Source organism: Antedon bifida, chromosome 7 (assembly GCF_963402885.1).
Source record: "Antedon bifida chromosome 7, ecAntBifi1.1, whole genome shotgun sequence".
Lineage (NCBI taxonomy): Eukaryota > Metazoa > Echinodermata > Crinoidea > Comatulida > Antedonidae > Antedon > Antedon bifida.
In genome coordinates, this window is record NC_136232.1 from 11,262,217 (window position 1) to 11,287,147 (window position 24,931).

The 24,931-nt window shown below is 34.0% G+C and overlaps 3 protein-coding genes across 5 annotated transcripts in view; all 3 read left to right on the forward strand.

The window, feature by feature from the left end:
- The window catches only part of LOC144848674 (cilia- and flagella-associated protein 47-like), a 39,838-nt gene extending 29,835 nt beyond the window's left edge, over positions 1–10,003 (forward strand). For both annotated transcript variants that reach the window (XM_078705510.1, XM_078705511.1), the window contains exons 45-50: positions 136–397; positions 869–1,134; positions 1,452–1,623; positions 2,241–2,402; positions 8,573–8,741; positions 9,013–10,003. In XM_078705510.1, the coding sequence (XP_078561636.1) occupies positions 136–397; positions 869–1,134; positions 1,452–1,623; positions 2,241–2,402; positions 8,573–8,741; positions 9,013–9,237 (1,256 nt within the window). In that variant the 3' untranslated portion in view covers positions 9,238–10,003. The remainder of the gene's footprint in view (positions 1–135; positions 398–868; positions 1,135–1,451; positions 1,624–2,240; positions 2,403–8,572; positions 8,742–9,012) is intronic.
- Positions 10,004–12,651: 2,648 nt separating this feature from the next.
- LOC144847884 (gastrin-releasing peptide receptor-like) lies at positions 12,652–20,053 on the forward strand. 2 transcript variants are annotated; one of them, XM_078704447.1, is made up of 2 exons: positions 12,652–12,784; positions 17,972–20,053. In XM_078704447.1, the coding sequence occupies exon 2, from the start codon at positions 17,999–18,001 to the stop codon at positions 19,052–19,054; it is 1,056 nt and encodes a 351-aa protein (XP_078560573.1). In that variant the 5' UTR covers positions 12,652–12,784; positions 17,972–17,998; the 3' UTR covers positions 19,055–20,053. The 2 variants fall into 2 exon arrangements, with proteins under 2 accessions (XP_078560573.1, XP_078560572.1); XM_078704446.1 differs by having other exon boundaries at positions 12,735–12,784; positions 17,976–20,053.
- Positions 20,054–24,788: 4,735 nt separating this feature from the next.
- Positions 24,789–24,931, forward strand: part of LOC144847767 (uncharacterized) — a 28,489-nt gene continuing 28,346 nt past the window's right edge. The window contains exon 1 of the mRNA XM_078704280.1: positions 24,789–24,862. The gene's annotated coding sequence lies outside the window, so the exon portion shown is untranslated. The remainder of the gene's footprint in view (positions 24,863–24,931) is intronic.

Consider the following 24,931-nt stretch of genomic DNA (forward strand, 5'->3'; position numbering starts at 1 on the left):
ATTGAATAATGAACCTATCGTTTGAAGGGTTGGATTACACCATGTATATGGTTGCCTACTACATATAGAGATGTACTGCAAACTAGATATCAATAACAAACATATAACAAAAATCATGTTTCTTTATTTTTACAGATAACACAGATTTCCTTCACACCAATCTAGATCATCTAGAAGAACGTAACCAAATCAATCCAGATTCTGCATTTTGTCTTCTTCTCAAACATTCCACTAACATTCAGCTTGGCCCAAAAGCTACACTAGACGTTCCGTTTACATTTGTGCCTGGTAACATGCGTTTACACGAGGCACTGTGTGTCATGTCAATCCGTCGTATAGACAATTCTGATTGGTTGTATGAAATGCCGGTCGATCCTAATCACCCTTATGGCCGAAGGTGAGGAAATCTTTATACTTAATTGGTAATAATAATGTTATTCTGATTTCTGCAAAATTAACCTAAGGGTCACCAAAAGTTCAGACCATGATAACTAGGACCGAATATGTGGGGTGAATAACTGAGAAATGACTGCCTTAATCTCAATGGTAAATTTAACATAGTTTAGATGGGTTTGAAAAGGTTGAATATGGAATCTGTTCCATTTCTAATATTTCCGGTTGATGTCATTTGTGGCCTTTCAGTTCCAATTATTCATCTATTGTTCTGTTAATTTAATTGAAAACTTCTTTCTCTTTTTATTTTTTTTTACTTATTGTCTTTTGGACGAAAATAATGTTATTTGAATTGAATTGAAAAATGCATTATTCGGTTTATAAGTTAAAATTTACTATTATTCCATTTTTGAGTGCCTTGCAATGTAATCTTGCCTTAATTATTATTTTGTTATTAATTATTATTTGTTTTTAGGTATGCAGATAAAGCAGACTACCGCTCCGGTATGAAACAGATCCGCTGGATTTACCCAATACACGGAATCCCAGAATCCCTTCCAGTAATCGATCAAGGAGCTAAGATCAGTTGTCAAGCAAGAAGTCGTATTGAGGAGTATCTGGAAGTTTCTCTGATGGGTGCTGTTCCAAGCTCTGCTACTGGTTACAGACCAATAAGGACAAGGTCGATTACTCCAGAAGATCTGCAGAGATCAAAAACAGAAGGTGTAATTGTTGGAGAAGGTAAAATCAACTATAGATTGTTATTTATATTGCAAGAGTTGGTGGGAGAACACGCCTTTGTCTCTGAACGAATAAAAAATAAATAAAAGAGCATTTGCTAGCATATTGAGAGCTACACAGGATAATAATAATAATAATATCCTGTATTTATATAGCGCCTAATGTTGTGAAACCTCTAAGCGCTGTACATTAACTAATACGATAAAGGATGGAAAAAGATGTGTTCAGTTTGAGAGGCATTCTCCCTGCAGTAGTTACTGTGGTAATGTGAGATGGTTAAGATGGTATATATAAATAATAAATACGTTTATCTTTAGGTAACAAGATCACAGAAGAGTTTTCATACAGATTGATTTATGGTAGTGAAGAAGAAGAAGCAGCAATGAAGCACTGTGTCTCATTAACCCTTGCGAAAAAAGTTAGAGATAAACTAACAGGCATTGTGAATCTAGTATTCAATGTTATATACGCACCATTTAAAGTAATGAGGTAATTCGATTATTAAGTTACTTTTCAAATTCTACCTAGGATTTTTATTATTTTTGTTTAAATCCTCAATTCAGGTACATTGCCAAGGATAACTATAAGTGAATTCATTCACTGTCTTTCTCAAATGTTATGGCCGACTTCTGTCGTAAACGACAATGTCAATTAGTCTTACATTCATCTGAATGATGACTAAGACAGGACTGGTTAAAGCACCTTTGGCTGGTCCCAACATTGATTTCTCCAGTGCCCACCCTAAACCAGAGGAGAGGCATAAGCCAACACGTCTGAGGCAGATACTAGATGCAGGGGCTTTCTCAAATGTGGCAACCACATTTACAGGACAAACATATACACAAGATAAACAAAGTCTTATTACAAACGGAAAATTTAGGGTTATCATGATATAGATTTTGATGACCGATGACCTACGACCAAGTTATGGAAGCTTTTGATTTGTGATGACCAATGACCTATGACCAGGTCATGTCAATTCATTGTGGGAATACAAGGAAGTTAAGATGTGATTCCTTGACATAATTTTGATTGTTTTCTAGGTCCAAGGACTGGTCATCCCATAAAAGCTTCCTATTCATTAAAAACAACCATCTTTTGTATAGGTACGATGTGCAGTTGTGTATTACAGCAGCCACTGGTGGCATCTGGCGTTTCCCTGTCACCTTCCAAGCCACAGAAGCCATCGTTGATGATGTCATCACTATCGAGTCGGTTGGTCTTAACCGTGAGTCCTCTGTAGGATTCAGATTAACAAGCCAAAGAAAGTAAGTTTTAAAAATGTATTGCTTAATTTTTCATAGTGACAGTAGGGCCTACATATTAGGCAAATGATTCAGATTTAGATTTATTTATTTGGTCCTTGCAGAATTTCATGACAGGCACAATCGCTCACATAAAAATACAATAACATACAAAATATATAAGTAAAAATAAAGATAAACAAGTAAAGAGTTGATAATTAAGTTTTTAAATATTCTTAAGACAAAGACATAATCAAGTTTCAAGATTTGTGGAAATGTAATTGTATGACAAATTGGATAGAAAAATAAATTGTGTTTCATGACTTCATAGTGGCAGTTTCATTGCTGTTGGTTGTGAACTGAATAAAATAAAATAAAATAAAAAAATCTTTCAACTTGTTTACATATAATAATAATCATTGCACAGCCATTGTTCAGTTTTTAGTGATAGAGGTGTTTTTTTAAATCAACGGTATGTTCTTATTTTGTATTAGATATAACATTAGAGAACATTAATTTATAGGATTAGTTTAGGATTATAATGCATGATTAATGTAGTTATCTTAATGTTTATTACAACAACAATTGCAAATCCTGGATTTCCAAACAATCCTAAATTCACAATTCGGGATTTATATTGTAAAGTTTTTTGTTAGTCTCTATGTGATCATTATCCTCTAGGCCTGGTATGTTTGGTCATTTAAAGTACTTGAGCTATGTATCCGTCATGCTTAGTGCATGTGTGAACACAGGTTTACCATAAAGTTCCATGTTTATTTGAACATTATTGTGCTTTTTTTCCTGTGATAGCAATTAACACACTGGAAGTTCATTTGTTACAAACCATAATTATAGTGTTCTCTCTAAATGCCACCTAAATCGGTACCTAAAAGGATGTTGTATTCCTCAGTGGATGTACATCTGGTGCTATCCAATTTCTAACACAGATTTAAAGTATAAGTGTAATTGAATGGTAATTATCGTTGTCTCATAGTATACTTTGTTCATGTATTGTAATTCCCACAACATTATCAAGTCCATTTATCTATTATTGGTGGTAAATAATAATCATTAGAAATTATCTTCACAGTTTAGAAATAAACTTATTTTTCATTGAAGTCTACAGATAAATTCCTCTCTTATAGATTATTGGTAATACCCTAGTTGTGCCTTGTAAACCCATTGGTGAACTTGCTTAGTGTTGTAACATAGATAAGTAATTGACCTTTGAGGGAGGTTTGAGGAATATAACAATTTTAGAAGACCCCCCAAAAAACCCCAAATAAATAAAAAACAGTCTTAGTAACCTTAGTGTAGGGACCCAACAAAGTTTCCCCTTAATAGGGGTTTTGCCATAGTTTATATATTTCCCCTTGTGAACTTTCTTAGTGCTGTAACATGGATAAGTAATTGACCTTGGAGGTTTAAGAGATATAAAAATGATAGACATGCTGGGACTGCATTTATTTCCCGTATGTCATAACTTCCAGGGGCTACGACAACTTATTGTGTTTTGGTTCCCTTATAATGATGCAGAGCCTGGGATCTGCTAAATAGATAACCAAGCTTTAACGTGTTTTAAACAACTTTAAATTGTTAAAATATGTTAGAAGCCACTGTATTATTAATATTGCTGGGGGTCAACCAAAGGTCAATGCCTTAACAGCTGATATAAAAAGTAGGAACAAATTGTTTTATCTAATTTCAGTAGCATTTACGACTTAGTTATAATGGCTTGTCAGTTTTACCATGCGGCGACTTAACGCCATCTTGGGTATTGTATGTCTGGGTTAAGAAACCTATAAAATCTTCCTTGATTACATGATTTCCGATGACACTTAAGCTAAAGTACGTCATTGCTAGTGAAATGTTTTGCGACGTGATCTTACATTAATTTAATTTATTACTCTTGTTAGTTTTACGGCGTAACATACTTTAATATAAATTGTAATTTTTCATGTTTTATGACATTATAGTTAGAAAAAACAAACTAGACATGAAACTCGTCACTTTGACGAGTTAGTTATCCGCACCACGACAAACGCCACGTGCACGTCATACGTTGGAATATTGCACACAGATAAAGATTATGGCATTATGACAAGAACTGAAGAATATGACATGCTGTTAGTGCTGAATTTTGTGTCATATAGTATATACATGCAAACAGTATAAGCTGTATACATATTACATACAGTGTAGAATAGGTGAAATTACGGGACCCGCCATTTATTCCAATTTTTAACATGGCGACGGTATCAAAATGAAACACTTAGATAGCAATTTCAGAAGGAAATTATCTCAGGAACAACATATTAACGTGTAGAAGAAATTTGAATACGTAAAATATAGATGCGCACCCTTTTAAATGTGATGAACTATTACGCAAAATATGAAAATACGACTTTTTTTATTCAACTGGCCATATGATGACGTCACAACATCCGATTGGCAAAATGTTTACATGAATTCGTATCTACAATCCAATAGCTTCCAGAAAACGTTTTAATCGTGATTATCACATTTTATTCTTACGAGCTATTACAGATTAAAATTTACTGTAAAGATGAAATTAATGACCCACGTAATTAAAATTTTTAGGCATGATGACGTCATAAAAATTAAAATATTTTTATCTCATGCTAAAGAAAGTTGATTGACCTACACAATATATAAATGTAGGAGAAAAAGGAATACAGATAAGCGCGATGCGCTCCATTGAATGTGATGAGCAATAACGAAAGAGACAAAAATCCTATATTTTACATTCGTGTGGCCATACGATGACGTCACAATGTTTTTTTAGCCTTATTGATGCATGATCCGATATCTACAACTCATCAACTTCTAGATTTTGTAATAAAAATAAACGGTTAACGGTTTACTTTAGAAACTATGACTGTTTAAAAAAAGACATAATTTTGACGATTTTTAAAGCTTTTTCATAAAAAACGCGCACGAATTGTCTAATTCAACGTGTTCGTATGGCGTTATTTAAACTGGAAAAGGTCTAAATTGTTTTCAAAATCACTGGGAAAGGCTTGAAAAATATAATTCAAGAGAAAAAAATATGTTTTTAACGCTATGTGCGCACCGCGCGCATAAAAAATTGCGCGCCCGTGGGAATTTTTGACATGCTCAAAATGACAAGAAACGCGTAAAAAGTTGATTAGAAATTAATTTTGCGCATTTTGAAATTTTAAATGCGCGTGCGCGCGTAACTTCTTGTCAAACATGCCATTTTTAATCCGTAGAAAGTTTGCCCCTGATATGACTTAAATTTTGTCAAAGTGTCAATACTAAATGACTTTTGGTTTTTAATCTATGATCAATCATTGAAATTCATAAAATTGCGCATAAGTCACGTTGCGCAACTATGACGTCATTCAAAAATAGGAGGTGCACAACTTCACGTAAATGCCCATATGTTGTCAAAGTTATGAAATGTTATGTTTACACATTTTAGAGGAACACGACTCACAAAAAGGAAGGAAGGAAAGAAGAACTTGACATGAAACTCGTCACTTTGACGAGTTAGTTATCCGCACCACGACAAACGCCACGTGCACGTCATACGTTGGAATATTGCACACAGATAAAGATTATGGCATTATGACAAGAACTGAAGAATATGATATGCTGTTAGTGCTGAATTCTGTCAATTTGTGTCATATAGTATATACATGCAAAGAGTATAATCTGTATACATATTACATACAGTGTAGAATAGGTGAAATTACGGGACCCGCCATTTATTCCAATTTTTAACATGGCGACGGTATCAAAATGAAACACTTAAATAGCAATTTCTGGAGGAAATTATCTCAGGAACAACATATTAACGTGTAGAAGAAATTTGAATACGTAAAATATAGATGCGCACCCTTTTAAATGTGATGAACTATTACGCAAAATATGAAAATACAACTTTTTTTATTCAACTGGCCATATGATGACGTCACAACATCCGATTGGCAAAATGTTTACATGAATTCGTATCTACAATCCAATAGCTTCCAGAAAACGTTTTAATCGTGATTATCACATTTTATTCTTACGAGCTATTACAGATTAAAATTTACTGTAAAGATGAAATTAATGACCCACGTAATTAAAATTTTTAGGCACGATGACGTCATAAAAATTAAAATATTTTTATCTCATGCTAAAGAAAGTTGATTGACCTACACAATATATAAATTTAGGCGAAAAAGGAATACAGATAAGCGTGATGCGCTCCATTGAATGTGATGAGCAATAACGAAAGAGACAAAAATCCTATATTTTACATTCGTGTGGCCATACGATGACGTCACAATGTTTTTTTAGCCTTATCGATGCATGATCCGATATCTACAACTCATCAACTTCTAGATTTTGTAATAAAAATAAACGGTTCACGGTTTACTTTAGAAACTATGATTGTTTAAAAAAAGACATAATTTTGACGATTTTTAAAGCTTTTTCATAAAAAACGCGCACGAATTGTCTAATTCAACGTGTTCGTATGGCGTTATTTAAACTGGAAAAGGTCTAAATTGTTTTCAAAATTACTAGGAAAGACTTGAAAAATATAATTCAAGAGAAAAAAATATGTTTTTAACGCTACGTGCGCACCGCGTGCGTAAAAAATTGCGCGCCCGTGGGAATTTTTGACATGCTCAAAATGACAAGAAACGCATAAAAAGTTGATTAGAAATTAATTTTGCGCATTTTGAAATTTTAAATGCGCGTGCGCGCGTAACTTCTTGTGAAACATGCCATTTTTAATCCGTAGAAAGTTTGCCCCTGATATGACTTAAATTTTGTCAAAGTGTCAATACTAAATGACTTTTGGTTTTTAATCTATAATCAATCATTGAAATTCATAAAATTGCGCGTAAGTCACGTTGCGCAACTATGACGTCATTCAAAAATAGGAGGTGCACAACTTCACGTAAATGCCCATATGTTGTCAAAGTTATGAAATGTTATGTTTACACATTTTAGAGAAACGCGACTCACAAAAAGGAAGGAAGGATCCAAGAATAATACAGAAAAAAAATATTGATCCCATACAGTAACAAGGAGTTATCCGCTCTACCAAGCGGATAACTAATAAATTTGCAAATAAATAGATTATTAAAATAATAAAAATTACCAGCACGATGAAAATATCATGTGAAGTTTTCATAATGATACGCATCGCTTCTGTTGAAGGTGTATCATTATCTTCGTTTTGGGAGGGTAGATGAAAGACACTTGTAATTTGTTCTTGAGCTATGGAGAATTTTGTACTCTGTATTATTTTTTCCGAAATAAAAGATGAAATGAAAGACGAGCATTATATCGACTATAAATACTATAAAATTGAAAAATGGTACATACTTAGATGCAGACGCAGATTACTAACTTGACTGTCGTGAAATGAAAGCTTGGTGATGTTGGCTTTACATGTATATTTACATCTCCCTGTTTAATATCACGTTGATATCGAAAAACAAAAAAATCTGAAAGCTTCCTAAACTTGTAAATGTTGTGACCACAGTGTGAACTTCTCAGTCATTGGTATTTACATGGCCAAGGGATTCATTTTGTTGGTGGTTGTTGTGGTTTAATTTAACACTTCTCTGGACATTTAAATGTTGAAGTTGTGAACTTCAAAGTTGACATATTGATGTATCAGAATTCCCTTAATGTATCTTGCTACATTTCACATATGCCCACAAGTTTATCTTGTTTGCTTACAAAAAAAAATTATGATTTATATTTTGTTTTAAAAACTTTGTTGTGAAAATGTTCTACTAAATTATTTCTTAAATATTGATTTACTATTCTCTGCTTTTTGATATTTATCAATCTGTGTACAATTACTCGAGAAACACAATTTAATTAAGATATTAGAGAAGTCTTTGCTATGGAATAACTAACAAATCTTGTTGTCATGCTAGAAGCCCCACCCCCAAAAACCCCAAATAAATAAAAAGCAAAAAAAAAAACCAAAGTGTTGCCTTAATAGGGGTTGGCCATAGTCTATATATTTCCCCTTGTTAATTTCACAGCAAAGTGTCCCTTTAATTACATAGATGTGTCCCACAGAATGGGTACTCTATTTTATTTAGGTTATCACGATGATTTGCTCTAATATAAAAAAAAATGGAAATTGAAATTATTTTATTATTTTATTTTATTATTCAAATTTGTTTTATTGATAGACATCCAACGTTGTTCAACGCTTACTTTGTGGCTGGTAGTGATCAAGAATTCAGCGTAGCGCCACAAACCGGTGAATTACAGCCGCTGGGAACTAAAGGTACCCTCATTCAACTAGCATTCACTCCGAAGGTTTACGGCAAAAACTATCAGGCTAAACTTGTTATCCAGGTGCGTTATATTTTACTTGTTTTTAATTGTTATTTGTATTTAGTAGTCACTGGTTGGAGGTACATACCCAATTGGTGACAGTCCTTGCGTCGTGTTAGTTTAATTTGTTGATTTGTATTATATTTTGTAAAATGTATCTTTTGCCTAAATAAATAATAATAATAATTCATCCTACTTTCAACAACAATGTTTGTTAGATCCAGTAAAGGAGAGATGGCGGGTTCCATTTTGGTTGGTGTATGATTATAATTAAAACTATTTTTTATTTTAGACATCTGATATGCAGTGGACATATGATTTGATAGGAACGACACCAGAATACACACCGCCCTCGGGCCAATCACAGAAGCCAATTGCAGGGCCGCATAACGCGCCTTTAAAGAGAGGAAAACATCGCAATTTTGTGCGCGATAACTTACAACTTACTACCACGGCTGTCTCGTCCCCAGTGAAAGGAGCACCGATTATAGGAAACATAAATTTGTCAGATATCTAGCTTTTGGATTTTAATCTTTAAATTCGTCATTAATAAATAAAACATTCGGAATGATATATAGAGCAAAAATAATTGGATTTCTTGTGTTGTTGAATTTTTATTAGCAAAGTGTTTGTACATAATGTAATATTTATTCAATTTTTGCTAAATAATTTCTGGATTTTATAACTGTATCTGTTAACACTGCATATAAAACCAGTGAATTCAGAAGGGTCTTAGGCCTAGATGACATACCTAGTTCTTCAATATTGTGTCCAAAGCTCTGTCTACACTATCAAACTACTTTGACGAAAAAAGTGTGATGTGCCCAAAGATGGTAGTGATGTGACATCATCATGTCCATATATGGGCACATCACATTTTTTTGTCACATAAAGTTTGATAGTGTAGACAGAACTTAACACTCCCCTGTTACCTGTATTTGGGCATACCACTACCATATTTGGGTACATCTCACATTTTTTGTCAAACTAGTTTGATAGTGTAGACAGAGCTTTACACTCGCACTGTTGTACCAAATAATGTGTCTTAATATACACCTAGTTTATCCCACAAAATGTGTTTAAGCATTTGCTGTATTTCAAGTTAACCTAAATGAAATTGGGTCAGCGATTAAATATGTATGATTGAATTAAAAAGAGAACGAGTATAGATACAGCTTGTATTATTTAGAAGTGATGAAAAGAATGTCTTTGTAAATAGTATTTCAATATGCACATATTTAAATTAGATTATATTGATTGATTGAATATATTATTGTTGCATATTCTGTGTTTGCTTTGTTTTTATTTTACCGATGTCTAGAGTCGTTCCCTCACTTCATTCGGTGAAGGACCCAGAATTTAAAGGTGGGAGCCAGACTCAGATATACAGTAAAAACCGGACGCTTTCAGGACCCAACAACGTATCCCATTAATTGGAGTGGAATTCTTGAAATGGACTTGGTAGTGGTGTTAAATACATATTGGCTCTCTTTCGCTTCTCGAGAAACTGTCCCCTTAGTCCCAAAAGAGGGGTACTGTAGGCTAATTATACAGTACACAGTTAAACTGTTCCTATAGAATTAAATAAAGTCACCGTCGAGTCTCTTCATCTTTTGAATCTCTCCCTCATCTTTTGATTCTCTCCCTCATTCTTTGTTTTTTTCCCTCATCTTTTCATTCTGTCTCTTATTATTTAATGCTCTCCATCATTCTTTTTTTTCTCTCTCCCTCTAAAGTACAAATCTTCAAATGATGCATTCTTAGTGATGTTAAAAATAACTCACTTGTTTTCTGATGAAGATCTGTCACTCGCTCCACGTTTTAAGCACCCTCAACCAAATGAATCAATTTACACCTTGTAACTTCAACGTACATTCGTTCGTTATTGATGATAAGGCGAATGATTATTATCAACAAGAAACTATAAAGTTCGAATGAATACGTAAACATGATGAGATATGTTACCTGCATTAATCCCCGTGGGTATTTTAGTCTGCATGTCGTCTGAGATGTCATAATTCATCATGCTTAATTAAGTAGGTCAACTAACTTCTTCAATTTTGGTTTATTCAAAATTGCATTGCAGAAGAAACTAAATTGCGCTATAAGTTCAAATAAACAATCTATAAGAATATAAAATTCTTTCAAAAGTTGCATTTTAAGGCACATACGCCGCTGATAATATCAAACATATAAAATGTACAAATGAGAGCTATGTTTTATTCTCAATTCGGGACAGACAAACGACGAAATAATACATCAAAATGAGTGCCAAAAGAACAAATTAGTTTCGATACACAACAAAAAAAACCCATTAAAAATGTCAGAAATGCAGGTGAGATTATTATTGGAAAGGAAATGGTGCTAATACACTGCCACTGTTTGCTGAACAAATGTAATTAGGCCTATAGATGATTTTTAACGTTATATTATAAATCATTTAATAACATCATAAAAACATTTTTGTAATTATAAATTATTTGTTCAATTATTCCAGAGACCTTCACTCAATGTGGTATAACCTTTTTCATTTCCTCGCCAGATATTGATTCCAGGCCCGTAGGCCTTGTAATCTTGTCTTCGTGCTGTGCCCTGGGTAAGTTCTTATTCTTCTTACTATACTTTGACATTTCAATAGTCCTTGATATTTTCAAAACGGAAAAGCAAGCGTTTATGTTGCTAACTTGCAAGTGTCAATGTTGCAAGTGTCACATCGGACTAATTACAACGAAACAACATCGCCAAACAATAGTTGAGAAATTAAAATTATTTGAATTCACATGAGAGCGTGTTTGTAATTAAGTTAAAGCGACCGTATTTGGAATTAGTTCGAGAAGACGTCGTCGGCCATGAATGAATGAATGAAATGATATTGAATTGAAAAATACTAGCTACTGTTTAATATATGCGTTAATAAAGGTCATGCAAAATGTTGCAAACATTAGCAACGATTTTTCAAATCGAATGTAATTTACAAGGCAAGACATTTTATGTGTAACCTATAAGAACAAGCGTGTACCAGCAACACATTTTATAATTAAAGCAATCAATGGAAATTGAAATTAAAAATCGATTTTTCGAAATTTCAAGATTTTACATAAATCTAAATGTCATTTTCTTATAACTAAAAAAAAACAATTTTATAATGAAAATGTTTTTACTCTCACATAGGGTTGGCAGATTCGCAAACATCATCGTTTAATGTTCTCAGTGTGTGTCGATTGTTACGAATTTATTAACTATATTTCAGAAAATCAAATTCCAACTTTTGTTGAATTGTGACAACCAATATTAAAAATAAATGAACTAGCGCCAACTTAGCTTACAAGTATAATCTGTTAGAGGGGTCACTGAGGACTGAGAGGGGGATATTTGTGAAGTGAAGCCTCGGTGGTAGGGAGAGCCAAAATGCTTTATATTGGGGCTGAAAACATAGGCCTAACAACTGTAATTGCATTTTCATATTAAAATATAACTTTCATAATAAAATAACCTCTTTTTTTTTAGAATTGTCTTATAAGAAAGTTATGTTATGTAGTCACAAGTGTAAAATCATAAGTCGTGAGAAACACAACTAACAATTTATTACGCGTCAGGTACCCCAAACAAACGCGTCATGGCTCGCGATACAACGCGTTTACGTCGAACATTTCAACATTCCAAGCTTGTTCCCTAGTGTCATACTTTTATATAACGCGTTTACTTGTAGGCGTGGTTATTGTATTAGGGCGAGCGTTGACGCTTTATGTTATCAATTCCATCTATGATTGGCTGCCCGTCGTCGATAAAAATCATGATAACACGTGATTTGGCAATGTAAATAAATAAAGTGATTTCACTAGGAAATAAATAGATTTGATACCTCAAGCTGTAAGGTTCGTTCAGTATTAATCAAGGTATTGCAAACACACACTCGACGACAAGGAGTACTGATAATGGGTTGAAGACGACCCGTTTATCTAGAAATCACCATCAACACGACGTCTTTAAAATCTATTAGTAAGACTATATCTACGGATATTGCTACTCCTTATATTCTGTTTTGGAATGTTCTCACGAAAATAGTAAGTACATCTATTTCTATATTTTATTTTCTTATTTGTCTTCATTGGAATAGGAGCATGTATCATTGTTGTTTATTTTGGTATATTTTTGGTCATTATGGTGCTGATCGCATCGCTGACATATCTGCATGTAGGTAGTCCTCTCAGAATAGGCATATGTTATCATAGAAGATGATAATGTAGTTTTGCTGTGCACTTTACTGATGTTTAAACTCATTACTGCATCGGATTAACTCGAAAGATCCTTGTTAGCATTCAAAAACAATGTTTGGTTTGAGTGTATGTCTAATTATTGTACAAAGTTCATGTGTTTTTTTTAATGCTCCGTTGACATTTATAATAGGCTGTGACTGAGTGATTTAGACTCTCTGATATGAAAGCCTCGTCCATTTAAAAAATGTATCCAAATGGTGTTTATTTTTATTAATAGTATAGCCAATGTTTATTATTCATTAATTTCACAACATATTACCACCAGTGGTATATTGGATCATAATATGTTTAACCCGTTTAAACAAAACAATCGAGGAGCCGATCGACTGTTATGCCATTTAGGTAATCCTGTCCGTTTTCATATTTGTTTGTTTGTTTGTTTGTTTTCATATTTGTTTATGCAGTTTCCTCCCGAAGCAGGTTTTGCCAGCTAGATTTACAGGTTTAAATTGGCTCCAATTGGTATATATTAAAAATGGTGTAAGAAAAGTATATACTATTATATTTATTATTTTAAACACTTATCTATTATTATTGTGGTAGGTTTGGCCTAGTCATTAAAACATACAGTAGACCAAGAGCCTATATTTTGTCATTTGGATAGACAAAGTACAATAATTTGACTTCTTTGTATCTAGTTGATTAGTTAAAGTATGTGTATCAATAATTCGGTACTTAGTCGCTTCATTTGCCGAACTGAATTGCTATATTGGGTGAACAATAATTGCAAAATATATAACAAAGTAGATTGTAATACATTAGATATTAGTAGTTTGTTGATTCCATTCTCTCTGCCGACCTCTTTCTCTTCCTCCACCCCGAATTAATTATACCTACTTTCATTTTCTTTAAGCCTCAAATTCTTTGTCACAAAATGGTTGTTACCCATTTAAACACACTTGGCATCTTCTCGTTTCCTGAATGTTGTGTATGAAATACAGAGAAGTTTATTTTTAATGTTTATACTGTATTTTTAAAATATGTTCATTAATAATCATAAAATCGAAGGATAATCTAGAAGTTCTCATTTCCTTTCAAATCCTCATTTGGTTAATTTGAAATTCTAATTTCCCAGGCTTACGCACGGACTTGGTTAAAGTCTTAGCTTAATGTATTCGTTATGAATTCGTGAATGATATTACAACGTTATTAGGTTGTTTGACAAGGCATCTCACGAGAAGATTCTCAAATACGAACACCTATTAATTAAAAAAAAACCTTTAAAATCTTAAGGAAGAATACCGTAAATAGAATCACAAACATTGTTAGAAAAAAAGTAGGCCTAGAGGCCTCAAAATGAATTTGAAAATGAAATTTTGAAATTGTGATGTCAGAAAGAAGTAAAGAGGCTTTTTGGGGCACAATATATATAGACCTACTATTACTATAATATAATTTTATTATAAATATGGTATGATGTAAGCCAAATACAGATAATTGTCAAATGGTTAAATTTCTCTTCCTTCTTCCCCATCAATTTTAGAGAGGCATCACTTGCTTACTATTGGTATTATTAGATATTTATTTTTTAATTGCTGTATTCAGTTAAAAAATATAAAATTAGAATCATGAAAGTTTCCATCTGAATTGCATAACTGTCGTCAAAAATCATTATCATTTGTGACAATAGAAAAAAGTAAAAACCCCTACTAAAAAACAAACTTCTTTTTATCATGGCCTTACGTTTGTCACCTGGTGTCATTAGCGATAGGCAAGTAGGGCCTACCTGACATCACACAAATTTGTTAGGATCTTGCAAAGCATCTTATTCGACAAGTTTGAAGTCGTAAAATTGTCGCCGCGGTTCACGGTTAGGTTACATCCTGTGGTGCTTGCGGTGATTATACAATATCAAAACAACCCACAGTTAATTTGACGTTTGTATCGTGAGTGGGGTACTATGAAGACGAGATGCATTAAGAGGGCCGTAAAAGGTATTTGTAATAATATAAGGACCAACATATCTGGTAATATTCACTTATAATTATCTGAGGTAGTACGATTTTTTTTATATAGTTTTTGCTTTATTACAAGCCCATATCCTCTATATAGGCCTACTTCAACTTGAAAAGACAAACCAAGAATTGTTCTTCATCAAAAATATAGTTTCTAGTTTTACAAACATTGAAAGCTTAAACTAGTATAGTACCTTTGGGTCGTGTCCTATTTGTTAGTGAATAAACTCCCCGATTGGCGACATTTGGTACACAAACATAATTATGCCACTTTTCCAATATAATTCTTTGCCAATCCAGGAGCAAGCACGTTGAAATAATAGTTATGATAAAATAAGTTGACAGGTTTTAAAGTCATTAAATATCAATATAGCTGTTAATAATAGTTATATCTTGGATGTAGTATTCCCTTACTATCAAACCTTTAACCCGAACCTTCAAAATAAACGAAAGGGTAGATAGAAAAGTCAGTGAATGTAGGACCACCTGTAGATGACGAAATGAGTTGTCGTCGCCAGCAACTCGGCACATGATCATTAAAGATGTATTGTCCCCCAAAAACATGAAAAAATGACGAATAAAATTAGACTTTGAATAGGTTATTTTGTAGTTTAAACAAAGTTATCAATTCTGTAAAATAAAAATAATTTCACTTCTAAAAAGACAAAAGAAACGATTAATTATAACCAGCTGACAGACAATTTAAGTATTTTTTAGTTTAAATTACATTTTTTTTCGAGGTAATTTGACCAATCACGCGCGACAATTCGGATAATAAATTTAACGTTCTTGATCTGCGCCACTGATTCCCAATGCATCGATTCTGCGATGTCCTTTTCGAGGAATTTACGGTTTCTTTTACCATGGGAATTCCTTATATTTGGTTTGTTACCTCAGCCTATTTTTATAATGTTAAGCTCCAGTGGTGTTCGGGTTAAAACTTGGTTCTCACTAGGACACAACGGAAAGCAATGGATTATTCGAACTCTCGTTTATGATTGGTCAATTCCCTTGCGTTGCGTCCTAGTGGGAACCAATCTTAAGAAAATTGGCGTTGATTCTGGCCGATACGAATTGTCATAATCAACATACAGGTATCCCGGCCACCTGTCTCGTGATCTTGTTAAGCTTGGGTTCCCACTAGGATTCAACACAGCCCATCACAGCACGGGGGGATCGCCTAAACTGTCGATTGTGATTGTCATCGCTCCAGTATCAGTTATTCCCTTATTGTCTTATTGAGGAAAACAAGTAATAATCAAATCAGACGGCGTTTCTGTAGTTCAAAGCCTTAATACTCTGGGGTTTAATGAAACACTTTCTAAGTAATTAGTAAGTAATTTCGCCGAAGACAAAATCAGAAGAAAAACAATTATGTAACAAATTTTTCCATCTTTTTAAAATCAGCTGTGTATTGGTATATATTAGACAATTTGCTTTCCGACAAAAGTGTCTTGTTGGTTCGATCCTCTCAACTTCATTAAACTGGTCTTGGTGGGAATATGTTTTCTAGTACCCTAATATAAATGGACTTGTTGCGAAACCGGAGAACAGTTCAAATGTCGATTTATATTTGTACTTTATTGAGTAGGTAAGCACAAACCCATATTTAACCTCAACATATTTTGCCTATACATTGTATGTAAACAAAAAGACATGTGATTGGACCACGAAGGGACACGCGTGCTCTAATACTTATAGCTAGTCTGGTTTTGACTTAAATAAAAAGATAAATATTTAGGCACATATGGCGTTTCATACGTATACTATTTGAGCTTGTATTTTCACACAAATATCGAAATAAAAAAAAAATTAAAAAAGACAATAAATACAGACTTCTGTACTCGCGTGCCAACTTGACGACGCGCGCTCAAATACTGATAGCATGATCATGGGATGATTATCAATTCTGTACTCGCGTGCCAACTTGACGACACGCGCGCTCAAATACTGATAGCATGATCATGGGATGATTATCAATTCTGTACTCGCGTGCCAACTTGACGACACGCGCGCTCAAATACTGATAGGATGATCATGGGATGATTATCAGTTCTGTACTCGCGTGCCAACTTTGACTTCACGCCACCATATGTTGATAGATAGATGTTGATATCGTAAACTTGACATTTGCTGTAATTAATGGAATTGAGATATCGTTCATTCAGTTCATGATAAGTGCCGACATTCATCAATGGACAACTCGAGCTCATTGTTGCGTCATCACGATAAGCACGTCATAAATTGTGTTTTTTCATTTCATTTATTTTTGCCTCCATAAAATAGGATTTTTGTTTATAAATATACAGACTTTATTTTCCCATTTCATTTCATTTATTTTTGTCTCCATAAAAATACGATTTTTGTTGATAAATGTTTTTTTTTCATTTAATTTCATTTATTTTGTCTCCATAAAAATACAATTTTTGTTGGTAAATTATAGGCCTACAAACTTTATTTTTTAATAAAATGGTAGAATTTTAATAACAAATATTAATTTAAACAAATATTGTTTACTTGCTCTATTTCAATAACAAATGTTTACCGTATATTTCTAACCTTTTCTCGAACCTTTCTATATTTGTGACAAGCGGCTTCAGTAATTCATTGAATTTGTTATGTGATTTATAACTATGTTTAAATACATATAAATACATTCTTGGGGTTGGTGTTTAACTGTTGAAAACTATAATATAAACTGTCTACACATTTGATTAAATCCAAGGTTAGTGTGTCACAAAACAAACCGATAGAAAGGGGGATACCACGACAACTTATGATTTGCCGCCGCAAGTAATGCAACGTAAAGGATTCACACATTTCAGTGTGTAGGCCTAGGCCTACTAAGCTGGATTCCGATTAAGAACATTTCTATCTACTTTATTGGTATATGGTGCAGATTTGAAAAGAGTAGGCCTACATATAAACTGCACAACTGTAGTATTTAGGAGATAATTTACCACCAAAATGATAGAATACAGAATGATAGTTAATGGTTTTATATCTTTCTTTTTTTTAGATAGAGTAACAATCAAAAGTCTTCAAGATGCCGGTAGAGGAAGGAGTAGTCTATGACCTTGAGTGGGTAATGGCCAACTACAATGGGACGATATATTATGAAGATGCCCAAGGAAAGACTGAAAACTGGAGACTGATAACTACTACGTGTGTAGGTACAATTGCAGTGATTGCCAACGTTCTTTTGCTGTTTATTGTCGTGGTCATGGTAGACACACGTAAAAAGCCTTCCATGATACTTGTTGCTAACATCACAATCGCTGACTTACTCATGGTTATAAATAGATCCTTCTACGTCGTCATTTTTTACACGTATGTGGGCCAAGATCTTGAACGTACAGAGTTTTACTGTAAATTTAGCAGCGGGACTTATATATTAGCATTTACTTGTTCAAGTTATACGCTCGCGTCTCTTGCGGGTACGCGTTACCAGGGTATTGTGCGTCCTTTTGGGAAACTCTCTCGGCATCCACGTAGATTCAGACATATCTTGATAACTAGTGTGGTTATCTGGGTTATGTCAATATTAATAAGCATTCCACAGTATATTTTAGCGACGAATGGCAACGATACGTTTTCCGACACGCATCAGTGTGAATATCTACCGCATTTTACAACGCTTGCCAAAACGCACGAGATTCTCTTTGTAACGCTTTCTTATGTTTTACCTCTTTTTATTATTGGATTTTGCTACGGTGGAATCTCGCTTTATTTACGGAAGTCGTCACGAGAATTACGCGAAATGGACAAACATTCGTTAAACGTCACAAAAGTCGTCAAGCGGCGAACGCGTCTGGCGAAATCGTTCGTGTGTGTCGTAATCGCTTTTGCTTTGATGTATTTTCCCAGCATGCTCTATCGCATCCTGGTTCAATTTCAAATTGTAGGCCACAATACGGCGTTGTACATGAGCGGTGTTGCAACCATCACGTGTTATTTAAACACCTGCGTCAATCCAATCATGTTCTGTTTTTTCACGAAGAATATCAGACAAGGATTCATTGATATGTTTTTCTGCCGATGGAAGAAAATTAAACTCTACAATGTGAATTCTACAAACTCTAGAACACGAACGAAAACGTAACAAGTAGACCTATGCCATGAGATGGCAATGTGTTGGTTCAATGTTGATGGAAGACAAAAAAGAGTGCCTTGGGGTCTGTTATGTGTAGTAAAATGCTGAAAATATATCGTTATAAAAATCAAAAAGGTTAAATTTTCTTTTTAAATCAGTTCTCAGGCTTTGTGTTTAGACGGGTTTAGGGTATATTATATCTGTTGTCGGATATATGCAATATATAATTATGTATGTGTTTGATCTATTCAAACATATAGGAACAATGAAAAGAATTAAGACTAGACATTTTGATGAGGGGTTTACTATTATAGCTACTATGTTGTAACAACATGATAGTAGTTTAAAAGTACATTTACATATCGGAACGCTTCACGACCGCCATTGCATGTTAACAGGAAGAACATCTTTATGAAACTATGGCATTGTTAACAGAAAGAAATTCTTAATGAAACTATGGCATTGTTAACTAGAATTAATCTTGATGAAACTATGTCCTGTTAACAGGAAGAAATTCTTGATGAAACTATGGCCAGTTAACAGGACGAAATCTTGATGAAACTATGGCATGTTAACAGGAGGAAAATCTTGATGAAACTATGGCCTGTTAACAGGAAGAAAATCTTGATGAAACTGTGGCCTTTTAACTGGAAGAAATTCTTGATGAAACCATGGCTTGTAAACAGGACGAAAATCTTGATAAAACTATGGCTTGTTAACAGGAAGAAAATCTTGATGAAACTATTGCTTGTTAACAGGAAGAAAATCTTGATGAAACTATAATGGACATGATGAGAATGTTGTGAATAGAATGTCTATTTTTCAATTTACGTATACGTGTGTGAAAATGTATAACGCGTAGTTTTATAGGTTTCCCCGTGTCAAAGGAGGTTATTTATTTTGTAAAATTCAGCAAAATATTATACATTAAAAATATATTACTGTTAAATATTTGAGCAAACTGTGGTAAAGTGTGGAATTTTGTAAAATTCGCAACAGATGTATAATAAATATACCTATAATAAATTTAATGATGTGTTATACTTTTTATAAGGTTAATACGAAAATGTGACCTTAGAATGTGCCAATCTCTTGGAGACAAATTTACAATCTCAAGACGACAAGCCAATCAGAAACGAACCCGACAAGTGTCAGAAAGCCAGCCTTGCTAGTCAGGTGCTGTGTAATAATTTTAAGTTATAAAAATAAATAATATTAAAGGTGAAACGCATTTTGAAATAATAGAAATAATGTTCTCTGCAGTAGGCCCCAATGCTAACTAAAGCTTGGTTCCCACTAGGGCGCAAGCCGCAACGCAAGCGAGTTGACTAATCACTAATCACAAGCGACAGTTCGAATAATCCATCGCTTTTGATTGGTCAATTTGACTGCGTTGCGGCTTACGACCTTGCGTTGCGTCCTAGTGGGAACCAAACTTAATAAGGACGTAACGCAAGGGCGACTTTTGACTGATCAACTCACTAGGCTTCGGTTCCCGCTTGGACGCAACGCAATACATAGCGAGAACCAAAGCGTTACAGCAGAAGCCAATATGAAAACAATTATATTTCATTTCATACTTCTCTCCGTTAACAGTGAAGTCAATCAGTCTGTTGCGTGCATATACAATTCCCAGTAGAGAGTTTTATTTTTACATTCCGGGTCAGGATGTAGTATTTTCGAATTATTTACATTATCACCTGTCATAATTGTTAGTGATAATGTACTACTGTAGTGTTTGCATCTAATACTGTTTTTTACGAATTTATTTCGTGGAAAATATCCGGACGAATACTACGGCCAACCGGAATATCGTAAATTCTTCCCTTGTTACGATGACTTGTAAGTGACATGGCAAAAGGTTTATAACGCCGCGTTGTCGTGGCAGTTGCAGGCCACCGTAGTTTCTATAATTATAATGTAAGTAATAGGTCAAATAGATTAAATTATGGTCGAAGCAAGATTCCGGCGTTGACGGATTTTATCGGAGGAACGGTATTTATTTAAATAATAGGCCTACATTCGGCGTATGTCCCAAAACGGGAAGAGAACGGGAGGATTGTTGATTAAAGCTTACATTACATTGATATTTAAATCATTTTTTATAATTTTGTTTAAAAAAAATAGAAATAGCTGTTCTGTTTGAATAAGTTGTTGATAATTTGTAAATAATTTAAACTTATCCAAAAGTATCCAAAGAAACATTTCACATTTTTACCATAATATTTATGTTATACGTTTTTATGTTTCTGGTCCTATTTCACCATCTCAATTTGAATAATATATTTTATGAAGTCTCCCACTGAGAAAAAAATATCAAAAGCCAAACTGTTTAACATTTCGTCAATAGATGTTCTACGTGCAAGAACTCTCGCGCCAAAAAAAATCCGTCTGTATACAATTTTCGTTTCTTTTTTGTGTTCGTTGAGCGCTCGTGAAATTGTGCTTTTATTATGATAAGAAAGTACATATATTAATTATTATTATTCGAATTTCCATCGAATTGGCGAGAGAAGATGATCTAACAATTGGCACACCGAGAATAGGACACATCTCAATTAACCATTGTCTAACAGACAAACCGACATACCGTACCGACAGAACAGGGAATCAGTTGCAGAGGAAACGCCTGAAAACATCGAAAGTAATTATGGAATAAATTATTATTAAGAAAAGTAATCTGAAACTGATGAAGGCAAAATTTGATATGTCACGTCCGATGGTGATGATCCGTGCCTGAGGAGAATAAGGAACCGTTGAGATGTATGGTTGACCCAGGTTGACCCGGGGGCAGAGTAGGCCCACACGTCTGGTGACGGTATTGAGTGATATCTTCCTCGAGGTGTAGCGTCTATGTGGGGACACCTAATGTACAATCACGTATCATGATTTAACTTGTTTATCACAGCTTGAAGAAAATTATATCATTTTAATACATGGTCACCTCTCAAGAAACGAAAAGCACAAATTACATAAAAAAAACACATAAGAGCAAAATACATTTTAAAATCGTGAAAACCGGGTTTCATTGTAACGAAGTTTAAGAAAATGAGTTAGGGTATATTAAATTCCCGTAAATCAACCAAACCGATTTGATTTCAAATACTACTTCACTTCTTTGATTTCAGGGGAGACAAAACGCCCACACTGACGCAATTTGGAACCCCGAAAACAAGTGTGAAGGCCAATTTACACAGACGAGCGGTAACAGTAATACAACTATAGAATCTATGTTATTCCTTATGACGATTTTTACACACAACACGCGGAGCGGACGGGTGGTTTACGCTGAGGATAGATACAGATTCTACGTGGGACAAGCTACGCGGTTTTCCGCTTACCGTTACCGCTCGTCTGTGTAAATTGGCCTTTAAGCGTCTTTTCATACCTGATACGGTCCGGCTCCGGCAAATAAAATCGAACTTCAATGTTTCGTTTTCACACGGATAAAATAAGCACTTATTTATGGTTTTCACAACAACGCTCCACATTCGATTTTATTTGCCGAAGCCGGACAGAAGCAGGTGTGAAAGACCCTTAAGGCGGCTGTATTAAACGACGACAGTGGAGTTATTATTAGATCGTAATACAATCAAACAAAAAACAATAGAGCTGTAAAAGGATTCATTTCGTTGACTCATAAAGATATAGTACTATAATTGTATTGTATAAAGCTACCGACAGTAATGCTATAGTATTACTCTTTAATGCCGCCTTATTCTATATAATTTAATTGTGGTGTCATTTCACGGGTTTAATAATTGAAATCTTCATCTAAAACTAATTCACTTTTGTTGTCGGTTGCAGAAGAATAATCTAATAATACTGTGAACTTTCAGAATACTTGATTCATTTTTTCCAAGTTTACGATGCAATCCGATACGATTAAATATATAAAGTTTATTTCTATTTAAAAGTAGGGCACCTAATAAAGATCAAATAACATAACAATAATAGTATATTGGTGCAAGTTAATTAGCGGCTGGGTTCGCGTCCTATAAATGTTTGAAAAAAAAAGCTTGTCCTGTATATATTTATATTTTCCTCATCAAAACATTTTGATATAATACATATTATAATATCTGACGCGTCAGTTTATATCTTTTGCGTTTATAACGCGTCAGCTTCTTGATTGAGATATTATATCTATAAAGGGTCTTTCACACCTGTTCCGGCACGGTTCCGGTCCGGCGTATCGAACATCAATGTTTCGTTTTCACGACGCTCTCCACGCGGCTATGCGCCAATCGATATGCGCGTAGCCGCGTGAAAACGAAACATTGACGTTCGATTGGATTTTCCGGCGCCGGACCGTAACCATGCCGGATCAGGTGTGAAAGACCCTTTAGTCTAATGCACCATCTACAGAATATTGTCTGGCGACAAAACAAACAGTTTCATAATTAATATAAATATAACAAAAGGCTGTAATTAATAATATAGGATTATTGTTATATTTTATCCTTTTCCCGATTTCATTGCAAATTGTAATTTCAGATTACGGTATTAAAATGATCAGCACAGAAAGAGAAATTCCACTGTAGACGCTGTGCATCTGGTAAATGGTGGCTACACTTTGTCAGTTTTTTTGGCGCGTCATTTTTTTTTGTAGACGCGCGCTCGTACAAACTGATTCCACTAGTAGGAGGACCACGCAATGCAAATAATTTGACCAATCACAATCGATGATGGATTATCCGAACTGTTCATGCTTTTCATTGGTCACTCGCTTGCCTTGTTCTTGTTGCGAAACTTTCGTCCTAGTGGGAACCAGGCTTAAAAATAGATATTGATATGGGTCCGTAACAAACGTCATTGCAAGACCTCAAGCAGGATTCGTGCTCACGAACATAATTGGACTGCTGGACGTGACACGACGACGGAATGTTGACCCTTTCAAATTGTCAAATAATTCGGGAAAATAAATAGTTATACACATCACCCCTAGGTGTTTGTATGGGTATAATTATTATTTATATTGGCACTTAAAATCTACGAAAACATGATTAAAAACCCCTGAAGCATTATTTTTTGGGGTGAAAATGACCTCGAACTAATATCACACGATAGGTACATCGTGCCATCAGAAAAATCACGACTTTGATTATACAATGTGCTTTTCGTCTAATCTCCTTGACTTTAAAGAACATTACAAGGCCTAAATAGTAAATATTAATTTACAATTTCAAAAAAGCCCCAATAAATAAAAATATCGATTTTCTTTTATTCAAGTCTGAAGAGAAAACGAGGAGCTAGTTCCTATGTCGGTTAGAATATTATGCAGTGTGTTTTTTTTGTTATTGTGCTTGACAAAAGTACGATAGAAATTTGAGTTGGCTGGCTTCAAAGTAAAGTTCATCATCATTTTCTATTTATTGTATATAACTTAGTATTTAACGGGAGTGACATCAAACCATTTAACATGTTTAAAGGGTATGCATGTTATTTATTTTTTATTTATTTATTTTTATTTTGTTCATACAGACTGGGTTTGAATTAAAACTAATAAATTTAGTGACTTAAACCTGTGAAATAGTTTGGTAACTACCGTAAATTCCGTAATTAATTTTATAAACCAAATTGTAGGTGAGTAAATTCTTTACTGGATTTGTCAAACAAAATGATTTATTCAATTGTAGGCCTAATTACGATTTGATTATTATGTAATAAATAAAAAAAACACGTGCCGGATGTAGGAGGCCCTCTTTTGATAAGTACAATACAAATACAAATGGCGGAAAATCAATTTCGAAGTTTGTTGTTATTAAAATAAAACGCTTAAAACTCTAAATCGTAGATGTCTTAATAACGTATAAGGTAATTTAGCATAAGGATTCTGTTTAAATGTAATGTTAACTGCTATTGTTATGTGCTGCTATCCTCAGG

Excerpts from the sequence above, each read along its gene's own strand:
- LOC144847884 (XM_078704447.1), top strand. The coding sequence starts at position 17,999 with ATGCCGGTAGAGGAAGGAGTAGTCTATGACCTTGAGTGGGTAATGGCC.